We start from the raw sequence: 12,418 nt of genomic DNA, 5'->3' as shown, positions 1-12,418 counted from the left end.
CCCTGAAGAAATCCTGCCTGTGAATAGTAACATCAGCCATGCACAAGAGTTTCAACTTGCTTTTCCTGGTGGCCTGCTTTGTGGACTTAGGACTTGGCTAGTCAAGCACACAACTGCATAAACCTATTCCTTGCAATAAATTCCTTTCTCTCTCTCTCTCTCTCTGTGTGTGTGTGTGTGTGTGTATTGAGAGATAGCCTGCTAGTTCTTCCTCTATGTCAGTTGAACACTGACTAATATAGATTATCTTAAAATGTAGAATTGATCAGTGTGTGAAGGCTGCGATATTGAGGAGCCTTACAGAAAAAGCCTAGATTTCCTTGAACAGACCATTAGTAGAATTATGGATGTCAAAGATTCTGCTCATAAGGACTCAAAAAGAAGTGAGGAGCATGGTAAGGAAAACCTAAATTATCTTAGAGAATATCTAATTATAAACAGACTGTTAGTAGAAATATGGAAGTTAAAGATGCTACAATTGAGAGCCCAAGAGGAAATGAGGTGCATGCTATTGGTAACTGGACGAGAAGAGATTCTTGTTATGTAGTGGCAGAAAGCTTAATTAGTGGAATAATGTCCTGCAGTTACATAGGAGGAGAATTTTCCAGATACGGCCTTGGACATTCAGTCGAGCACAGTTTTAACCAGAATTGAATGTGCAGCCTGTTTTTGTTTGTTTTTGTTTTTCGGGTTTTTTGTTGTTGTTGTTGCTTATAGTAAAATGCCAGGGAAAATTGCTTTTGAAAGAAGTACTGTTGCACAAAAAGGAGCCAGGACTAGATGATTTGGAAAATTCCAATCCATCCAGATTGTGAAAAATGCTAAAATAAAGATTCACTGTCAGGAAAGCATATTCTAGAGGGACAACTGAGATATGGCTGGACAAACTTTTGCTGATACCTCAGAAAGATCAAAAAGAGAATTTAGTCACACAAAGGCTCTTTGAAAAGAATAAATGTGTGACTCACAAGTCTCATTAGTTATCAAGCAGCAGCTAGAAATGAGGATAGTTTTCTTAGTTTGTTTTGTGCTGCTATAACAGAATACCTGACTGAGTAATTTATAAGGAACAGATAGGTGTTTTCTCACAATTATTGAGGCTAGAAAGTCCAAGATCAAGGTGCTAGCAACAAGTGATGGCCTTCTTAATCTATGATAACATGGTGGAAGGTAGAAGTGCAAAGGCACAAAAAGGGCTGAACCTAGGGCATTAATCCCACCCATGAGGGCTGTGCCCTCATGGCCCAATCACCTTCCAAAAGTCCCACCTGTCAATACTGCCACAATGGCAACTAAATGTCAAGCTGAATTTTGGACAAAACAAACATTCAAATCATAGGAATGGGATTATACAGGAAAGATTTGTGGAGAAGTCTCTTGTCTAATGAAGTGAATTCCCATAATACACATGAGACCTCAGGATTTTTGAAAAATTTAAATCAGTAGAACACTGCCAGCTTGGACCAAAAGTGACAGAAACCGTATTAATGGAAAGAAGGCTTCTGGACTCCCAAAAGTGTACAGGCAGGAAATAGACTATTAAAATGACTCAGCTGCTAACCCATGCTACTTTTCATGAAAAAAGAAGGATGACTTAGAAGGCAGAGCTGAAAACCACAGAGGATTATTCTCAGACTTAGAAATGTTCTCAAGTTTGCCCAGCTGGGTTTTAAAATGGCTTGGGATCAGTAACCCTTTTTCTTTTTCTTTTATCTCATTTTGAATAGGAATTGCTTATTCCTGTCTCATCAAGGTATTTTGTGAGCAGATAACTTATTCTTGAGTTTCACAGGTCCATAAATGGAGAGGAATTATGCATCAAGATGGATTATACCCAGGGCTTCACCCATGCCAAATTTAGATGTGTCAACTCTAGACAGTCTCTTTTATTTAGGTGTTAATTTTATTGTTTCTGTTATATATTCTTTAAAGTTATTGGAAGTTGTAGGAATTTTCATGCTTCAGTAAAGATGCAGTTATATTTTTGGTTGATTAAAATATACTTTATCTTGGCATTGTGGGAGAGGAAAAGGGAAAATCTTTGCTCTTATTGTGTCTCTTTTAACTAGGAAAATGATTACCTATTAATGCATATAAATAAATCAGGGCCAGGAAATTGTACATTTGTTAAGTAAGTAAATTCTTCCATTTATAAATTGATTTGTATCCAATCATGTTTCGGAAAGAATTTAAAATAATCTTAACATTAGTATAATCAATAAACAAGCCTTAAATTATAGACATCTTGAACAGGATTGAGAAATCTAAATAAGTCTGGAAAATGAAGTCTAAAAAGTTAAAGAATGGCTCAATTCTGAAAGACAGCACTTATTTTTAAAAATTAATACATAAATTTAAAAAAACATTTATTTGGAATTCATTTCAAAAAATCCATCAGGAAAAATTCTCACTTGTTTGGAGTTCATTTTTTACTGAAATAGCGTGGTATTACTTTTGCTTCTTGAATGTAGAAAGAGGCTTAAGCACAAGAAAAGGAAAAAAATGTATATATTTTTGCATGTCAGGGCTAATGTAATTGTTGAGTAAATGCATAAAGCTAAGCTTGTTATAGTCAACTGCCAATTACTGCAGTTTTTCTTAGGGATTTAAATAGTATGGGAAAATAATACTTAAAATATTTAACTGTGTAATTAACTGCAATGTTTAGCTCAAAATACATTTAAAACTGATATTAGTAATGAATAGCTTAAAAATTCATAGAGTTGCCCTCTGCCCCTTAAGGATATAGAAAAATAACCAAAATGATGCGATTTGTCTCAGGAAAAACAAAAGGACTGGGTAATTCAAATTTAATTTAACAATTAAGAATAGCTACACTTGCTGGGCGCTGTGGCTCACGCCTGTAATCCCAGCATTTTGGAAGGTCAAGGCGGCAGATCACCTGAGGTTGGGAGTTTGAAACCAGCCTGACCAACATGGAGAAACCCCGTCTCTACTAAAAAAAAAAAAAAAAAAAAAAAAAAAGGCCAGGCATGGTGGCACATGCCTGTAATCCTAGCTACTCGGGAGGCTGATGCAGGAGAATCACTAGAACCCGGGAAGCAGAGGTTGCAGTGAGCCGAGATTGCGCTACTGCACTCCAGGCTGGGCAACAGAGCAAAACTCTGTCTCAAAAAAAAAAAAAAGAATAGCTACACTTAATTGGAAATTCGTGCATCTGACCTGTGAGGTAAATTTTTTTATTAAAGTTATCTTCCCAACAAAGTGAAAAGAAATATCTTATGGATTATGTATGCTGAGCCCAATAAAAACTGTCACTATGCTCTTAAATTTTAAGAATTTTTTGTGTTATTGTACTACTCTCACAAATGTAACTAAGGTGGGAGGAGCATTTATCTTTAGTCTTTTGTCTTTAGTCAGAGCAAAGTCTCATTAATGGATTTAACCTACCCATGTTGAGACTGAGAGATAAAAATATTTATATTTTTAAAATAGAGTACTTAAAATTAATCACTTTAATAATTTGAGATAATGTTTGTATTACTTCCAGTACACAGACACACTTATACACACAAACACACTCACACACACATGCTTTTAGAGGAAAGAAAATGCTCCTCCTAAGGAATCCTTATAATTCTATTGGAGTTATTAACTAAAAGTATTTTAGTGTTTTGGGCAGCTATAAAATTTATTTATATATAGTGATATGATATGTGTTTCTATCTGAAGCCCTTGAAGACAGGGAAAAGAAAAAGTCTTTTAGCTTCCTATATCAAATACTTGAAAGTCTATTTAACTTGTTTATTAAGCAAACAAGCAAAAAATAAGTAAATACAGAATGAAAATAAAGTTAAAATGTTAGCGTATTTCTTTATGAACTCTTTATTCCACTGTAGAAGCGAACCTTTTGAACTAACTGTAGTTTGATTATTGAACAATTAAATAGCTGTGATTCCCTAATTTTCTACTCTAAAATGGCATTTTGATTGGATTTATAAAGGTATGTATCAACAGCACAATTTTCATACATTTAACATTTAAATGTGTAGTGAAGAATATCCTGGCAAAATTTAAAATATGTGCCTGTTTTCATGACCTGAAGGGATTTAAAGGTGGTAATATTTGCTATAATTTAACATTTTTAAATAATTCATATCCTCATTTTATATTATTATTTACTCTTAGTCAAGGGTTAGAGAACATTTTCACTCTTGTTTAAGTTAAGTAATGTTGGTATTTCATTGTAATATGAGATCGGTGGTCCTAGCATTTATTTTTACAAATCATATTATTTATTGGCATATCATTTAACTGTCTTCTTAACCATTTTGTCCCTTGGTTTTGAATCTTAATATTTTCCTTCATCAATGATCTTTAAGAATGATCTTTCAGCTTAAAAGAAACTAAACGTAAGAAAGTTTCATTAATTTAAGAATGGGGCTGCTTTGGATTCACATTTCCTTGCTCAATAAGTACATAATTTTTCATATTGATAACTTTGTATCCTCGTTTTTAAATATTACTAATGAACAGAAATAAACAGATAAAAATGGCATGACAAAAAAGTATGACATTCACTTATTTCAAATCAAAGAAAATGAATGCAACATAAAGTGCTTTAACTGAACACTAACAAGGTGTTAAAAGTACAGCATTTAAAAACTGGTCATTTATGCTGGGTTATAGATTATTTGTCCACCACTTCAAACTCACATATGAAAACTCCATACTAAAAACCTCACAGTATTGGCTAGTAGTCCATGAAGTATGCATTAGCAATTTAATGAATATCATTCATTATTTATTAAATATTATGCATTAAATTGCTAATTCATTGTGAATGCATAACATTCACAATGAAAGAAAACATCTACCTGTTGCCATTGTTTTTAGCCTGTATTAGTATGAAAACTATAAAATATGTTTTTTTTTAAACCTTGCAGGTAAATTTAGTTAATAGTACCAGTACAGGGTAAAGATAAAGGATTAGGCTATTTCTATCTGTACTTATAAATACTTGTTAAAAATTGACTTCAGTAACTAGCCCTACCATTCTGGTTTAATAACCCAAGGTCACTAGTAGAGCTTTGTTAGCCACAAGTCTCCCTGGTACACTTAGGACTGGTCCTGACCTTAATAATTTATACATTTGCCCTTTTTAAAGTATTGTGTCTGGGCTGGCATTTGTGTGAAGGGGCAGGTACGTTAGAAAGAAATTGAAACTTTAAAATATCCTGGAAATTTAGGAATCTCCAGGGTTCAATGTAAATTATTGTTCTTTCATCTGAGATGTTCTTGCCCATGCATTTTGAGTGTTGAAATATCCTTCGGTAATACATACAAAGGAGGAACAGTTGCGACAATAGATGCTCTTTCTTTTTATTATGCTCACTTAGACTGTAAAGCTGTCTGCCATCTTTATGTCAATTTTCTAATATTATTTATTTATTTTTAAAATCACTGTGATTCTTGAAGTACAACCCTGGAGCCACTGTCTTAAATAATCCAGGCTCTGCAGGAGGGAGGCACCAAGCTCTCAATAACACAGCACATTGTTTGGGAGAGGAAGGGAAGGGCAACTTTGAGTTCTCTGAAAACTCCTCATCCACCCTGAATATTAAGCATAACGAGCCTCACTTATCTGAGAAGAGGGGAAAACTAGAGGTGGTGTAGAGTTCATATTGTGGGATTTTATACTAGCCATTATTCTTAGCGAACTGAGAGGGCCATCATCAGTTTATAAATGGTGGTTTTGACCTGAGGGCTTTTCAATAGCTGCTACAAAATAAATTTTTGTGGAGAAGACCAACATCAGTAAACCTCCAGGAAAGAGCTATATGCTGCTGTCAGAGGGCTGACCAGCAGAGTACACTTTACAGGTACAGCTGTAGAAGGATTTAAAAAGATTGGAAGGGTGATAGCAACGGGAGAGACCACCAGTTCACTCATAACTATTGAAGTGCTGACAGTCTCCTGATACCAGGAACCATTGGTTAAAACAATATGCACTGTGGTTTAAAAGAAAGGCTTTGAAGTTAGACAGAATAGAGAATAAATTCTGGTTTCACCACTTACCAGCTAGGAGGCATTGAAAATGCCCTGTAACCTCCCTATGCTTCAGTATCTTGAGCTGTGTTGTATGATAATATTGACCTCATAGGATTGTCAGCAAATTAAACATATTCTGATTTTAGAATTAAATTAGCAAATATATATAACCTGCTTTGCACCCCTGTTGTATACTAAGCTCTCAATAAATACTGGCAACTATGTTATATACATTTGCTAATTTAAAAAACTTCAGATATTGCATATGTGGCCTGGTGAGGTAGGGGTAAGGAAGAGCTCTTATTCTTTTGAGTTCTAAGAGTAGTGTATTGCTACATCTAAATCCCTTATGGCAATATTGACTTAGTATATCAAAAAAGAAGCAGTCCATAAACAGCAAAAATTATTAATATCAGAAACAAATTAAATTCCTGCTTTTATCTTGGGATGGCATGTGTAATGAAATATAAAGAAGAGAGTTTTACCAGCTATATGCCTTTTGAAATGAGAAAATGTTTATTTTTAGTTAACTTTGCAATTATGAAAGAAGGTACAATCATTTAAGTTTGTGTAAGTTCCAAGGCTCCATTGACACTATCAATTGGAAATGGGGAATTAGCAAGACTCTAAGCTACAAACCTTCAATATGTGTCTAATGTTACATTTATCTTTATGTTATCCTTGCAAATTCAACACTCACTCCATTGACTTCATGTGTTTCTATTAGTCTTCAATCAGGATAAGCTAGTGGGAGAAAGTGGCAGTTCTATATTCACCACTACTTAGATTTTAGTGTAGGCATTTTATTTGACCTGATATTGCAGCATATGAAAAATATAGGTAAATAATTGTAACACAGTGGTAAGGATTTGTGTATCTAAACACATCTAAACATAGAAAAGGTACAGTAAAAATACAGTATCCAAAACAAAACATGATACACCTATATAGGGCACTTAACATGAATGGAGCTTGTAGGACTGAAATTTGCTCTAGGTGAGTTGGTGAGTGAATGTGAAGGCCTAGGACATGACTGTACACTACTGTAGACTTTATAAACACTGAACGCTTAGGCGACACTAACTTTATAACAACAGTTTTCTTTCTTCAATAAAAAAATTAACCTTAGCTTATTATATTTTACCTTATAAACTTTTAAATTTCTTTGTAACTTTTTGACATTTTGTGATAACGCTTAGCTGAAAACACAAATAGATTGTACAACTGTAAAAAAATATATTCTTTGTTTGCATTCTTATTCTGTAAGCCCTATTTTAGGATTTGTTTATATTTTTTGTTTTTTTTAGCTTCTTATTACAAATAAACACACAAACATACACATTAGCCTTGGCCTACACAGGATCGTCAATATTCACTGTCTTTCTCCTCCACATCTTGTCCCACTGTAAAATCTTCAGGGCCAATAGCAGCATGAAGCTGCCATCTCCTATGATAACAATGCTTTCTTCTGGAATAGCTCGTGAAGGACATGCCTGAGGCTGTTTTACTGTTTTTTTTTTTTTTAATAAGTAGAAGGAGTACACTGTAACATAAAGTTAAAAATTATAGTATGGTAAATACAGAAACCACTAACAGCCATTTATGATAATAAATGTAAATAGTTGCATGTTCTGTACATTAATATTACTGGCAGTGCAGTAACATTGTTTACACCAGCATCATCATAAACATGTGAGTAATTCATTGTGCTACAATGTTACCACAGCCAGGACTTCACTAGGCATTTTAGCTCCGTTTTGTATCTGGTCCATCATTACTGAAATGTTGTTATGCAGCACATGACTATATTTCAAAGCCCATTAAGAATTAGAACCCAGTTCTGTCTGTATCAGTTAGGGTCCACTTAGCAGATAGAAACAACATAGTAATTTAAGCAGGAAAAGTCTAATATAGTAGTTATTAACTATGACAGAGATTGGAGTAAATGTGATTTTCTACTAAGGGGTAAAATAACTCTAATAATTGACAAGAGCAGATATAGGGACACCTTGGTCTGAGGCAGAGCACCTGAGGAAAGAACAAATGTTTACAAAGTCCACCCATGGGGAGTCAGTGAATGGTGGAGTACACGGAGCTGGCATTCTAGTGGCACTCATGGAGAAGCTACTCTGGAGATCTGGGGCAAACTCTCTGTAGGGTGATGTCACATTGTGGAACTCAATGGGAAGCCGTTCATAGGAAGGTGCTGCACTGGTGGAACTATCTAGGAAGCACCCAGTGATGGGAGGAGGGGAGTGCCCTCTGAGATGCCAGAGAAGTTGCAGGAGCCTTCTGAGAGACCCACCAGATCCAGAAAGAACCCATTCATCCTCTAGTTCTCTCCATTGCCCAATTTGTTTTATACTTAAAATCATGCCATATTGTGAGGAAGAAGTGTTCTAGCCTCACAAGCAGGACAGTAAAGGATGGATTTGGATCTGTGAGGCAATAGATGGATACCTGGTACACTGCTTGCCATCAAATCACGTCATATGGCCTTATATTCACTGTGCCGGAAAATATGACATGTAACAAAATAAAGGAGACTAAGAGGAAAGGAGGGAAATATATGTAATTGGGTTATAAGTGGAGATTTACATTAGTGTCTCTCTTTTCTTTAAAATGTTTCTAGGCAGAATCACTTTAAGTCCTCAGGAGACTGCTTTGTTGAATTTTAGGACCCTGGCTTATCAACCAAAAACTAGAATTACAAACTGGAGGCCCAATGGGCATACCAGAGATTTTTCGCTGTGCAATTTAAATTATTGTTTAATTCCAGCTTTCTCAGCTACTAGTTAATACAGGTCATGTTCAGCTGACAAAGATTCATTTGCAAATAAGAGCTTCCTTAGGTATCTGAAGCCTACTTGCATCATTTATAGACTGTGAAATTTAGGCAAGTTATTTAACTTCTCTGGGTCTCAGTTTGTACATGTAAAAGGAATAATAATAGGACTTACCTTACAGGTATGTTATGAAAATTAAATATGTTAATATTTTAAAGCACTAGGAATAATCCTTTGCACATAATATGTGCTATACAAATGTTTGCCAGATAAAAATAATTCAGTCACAGCAATATGCATTTTATATTTTCTTAAAAACCATAGCCTAGGAATATTAATTATTTTAGTAGTTCCAATATATGGAACTCTATATTTACTCAACATTTTTGTCAGATTAGTCTGATTCCATTGTTAAATAGAAATTAAAAGTAAGAATATATGGTTATGTTATAGATTCTATAATGTGAATGCTGTTCGTTGGGTATCTTATTTTTTTTCACAGCCTTAACAATACTGCTTCAAGCTGATAGTGGTTTAAGACGGTATTAGTAAAGCCCTTACTCTTTAGTTTTTGCTTGGAATTAACAAGAAGGTTTTTGGTAAAGTAACTTTGACTAAAAAAAAAGACATGTTTTCAGTGTGACCTGTTGTATCCAAATGTTAGTTTTTAATTTGCATCCCTTAAAAGAAGCAAGTATGAGAGTCTGTAAAATGTCTAAAATTTTATATATTTTATCTTTTCTTTATAGATGGCAAAGAAAAATATTCTGAACTAATCAAAAAGTCCAAAGCAATTGAAATGTTATTTACACTCTATCCTCCTGAAGGTGCACATGTGCCTGACAGTACACTACTCAAGTCGACTTGGTTGAGACCCATAGTAAATGGGGAAGAAGGTTATAGATATATAGGTAAGATATTGAACCTTATTTTTTATTGTAAAGAAGAAGTGATACCTTATAATATTAAATATATAACTGTATTCATCACTTAGATGATGTGGGATGATACATAGATCTTATAGAATGTTCTCTTTACTTCTTAGATACTCTGCCTGCAATTTAAAAAGGGGCTATTTTATGCTTTGGTGCCTCCACTAGAATAGTGGAACTACATTGTGCCTGTCTATTCACTAGTTGATGGAAATTTGGGTTGTTTTCACTTTTGCATTACTACCAGTAATGCTGCTATGAACATTGATGTTCAGGACTATGTTTAGACATTTGTTTGCATTTCTGTTGGCTAACCTGTTTTCCAGTCATTATAACATTTCATATTACCACCAACTGCAGAGATATGAGAGTTGCATTTGTTCCACAGCTCTATCAACAGTTGGTACAATCAGTCTTTCTAATTTTAGCCAATCTAATACATGTATATTGGTAGCTTTTTGTGGTTTTAATTTGCATTTCTCTAGTAAATAATGTTATTTGGCTTCTTTTCAAGTATTCGCTATTTGTATGTCTTTGTTGAAGTGTCTATTCAAAACTTTTGATTATTTTCATATTATTTATTAATGTTTATTAAGTTTTGAGAATCCTTTAGATATTCTGAATACAAATAATTTAACCTATATATGCTTTGTGAATATTTTCTCCCAGTGTATAGTTTGTCTTTTCTGTCTTTTAATAGTATCTTTTGAAGAGCAGAAGTTTTCAATTTTGATAAAGTACCATTTACTATGTGTTTCTTTATTGCATGCTTTTGCTGCCATATCCAATAAGTGTTGGCCTGGATTGTAGTAATAAGGTTTTCTTCTATAAATTTTATAGTTTTAGGTTTATATTTCAGTGTGTGGTTGATTTGGGGTTAATTTTTATATATGGCTCAAGATATAAATTGAAGTTCTTTTTTAATACTTTGATATCACAAACTTTCCAACAGAAGTATTTGTTGAAAAGACCATTTTTCTATAAATTAACTTCACAGTTTTGCAAAACCAAATAGTCAAAGAAGATATATAGATAGCAAATGAGCACATGAAAAGATGATCAACATCATTAGTCATCAGGGAAATGCAAATTTAAACTACAGTGAAATACTACTTCTCACTTATTAGAAAGGCTAAGAAAATTTTTTAATCTAATGATACCGAACAAGGAGGTGGAATACCTCAAACACTCACACATTACTGGTGGAGATGCAAAATAATACAGCCACTTTGAAAATATTTTGATACTTTCTTATAAATTAAATATATTCTAATCATAAAGCCTAGCCATTCTATTCCTAGGTAATTACCCAAAATAAAAGAAAACATTTATTTACACAAAGCATATATATACACAATATATATAAATAGGCAATATATACAATATATCATATATGTAACATATATATGTACACACACATACACATATATATATATATATAATCAACATTATTCAAAGTTGCCAAAAGCTGGAAACAACACAGCTGTTCTTCAACTGGTGAATGAATGAACAAAATTTGGTTCATCCATAAAAATTTGGTTCAGCAGATTTGGAGGAGTGAACTATTGATATACACAACATGGATGAATTTCAAATGCATCATATTAAGTGAAAGAAGCCAGAGTCCCAGGCTATGGTATAATTCCATTTAAGTGGCACTTTGGAAAAAGCAAACCTATAGGAACAAGGATCAGGCCTGTGATTGCTAGGGCTTAAATTTGATGGTAGTGTTTTACTACAAAGAGGCAGCATGAGGGAGTTCTTAGGGTGATGGAACCATTCTGTATCTTGATTATGATAGTGATGACATAATTATAAATAAGTCAAAACCCATAGAATTGTACACCAAAAGGAATGAACTTTACTATAAGTAAAATGTTTTAAAATAAACACAAAATTAAAAGAGAAGCATTTATATAAATGGCCAAAAAGTCCATAAGAAGATGTGTACCGTCATTAGTCATAGGGAAACGTGAATTAAACCACAGTGAGATATCACTATATATCTAAAAAAATGGCTAAAGTTAAAAAGACTGGCCATATCAAGTGTCAGCAGGGATGAGCAGCAACTGGAACACTAATATCATGCTAGCACAAATATAAAATGGTAAATACACTTTGCAAAATATTTTGCATTTATTTATCTATTTTCTTTTCTTCTTTTTGAAAGAGAATCTCGCTTTGTAGCCCAGACTGGAGTGCAGTGGCACAATCTCGGTTCACTGCAACCTCTGTCTCCCAAGTTCGAGTGATTCTTGTGTCTCAACCACCCAAGAAGCTGGGATTACAGGTGCCCACCACTACACCCAGCTAATTTTTGTAATTTTTTTTAGTAGATTTGGGGTTTTACCATGTTGGCCAGGCTAGTCTCAAACTCCTGACCTCAAGTGATCTGCCCGCCTCAGCCTCCTAAAGTGCTGAAATTACAGGCATGAGCTACTGCGCCTGGTCAATTTTTTATAAAATTAAACATACATCTGCCATACAACCAGGCATTACACTTCTACATCTTTATCCCAAAGAAAAGAAAGTATATGTCTATTCAAAAACTTGTATATGAATATTCATAAAACTTTTTGTAAAAGACTCAAACTAATAGAAACAACTCAAATAACTACTTACAGATGAATGGGTAAACATATTGTGATATATCCATGTAGAATACTCAGCAGTATAAAAGAAAAACCT

The 12,418-nt window shown here is 33.9% G+C and overlaps 1 protein-coding gene across 21 annotated transcripts in view; it reads left to right on the top strand.

Annotated features, from left to right (window-relative positions):
• The window catches only part of IQCM (IQ motif containing M), a 464,883-nt gene that overhangs the window by 371,999 nt on the left and 80,466 nt on the right, over positions 1 to 12,418 (top strand). For all 21 annotated transcript variants that reach the window (XM_054683879.2, XM_054683878.2, XM_054683880.2 and 18 more), the window contains one exon: positions 9,548 to 9,709. In XM_054683879.2, the coding sequence (XP_054539854.1) occupies positions 9,548 to 9,709 (162 nt within the window). The remainder of the gene's footprint in view (positions 1 to 9,547; positions 9,710 to 12,418) is intronic.

Source organism: Pan troglodytes, chromosome 3 (genome assembly GCF_028858775.2).
Source record: "Pan troglodytes isolate AG18354 chromosome 3, NHGRI_mPanTro3-v2.0_pri, whole genome shotgun sequence".
In the NCBI taxonomy this organism is placed as follows: Eukaryota; Metazoa; Chordata; class Mammalia; order Primates; family Hominidae; genus Pan; species Pan troglodytes.
The sequence above is the reverse complement of the archived record's forward strand: the minus strand, read 5'-3'. Positions and strand labels throughout refer to the sequence as shown.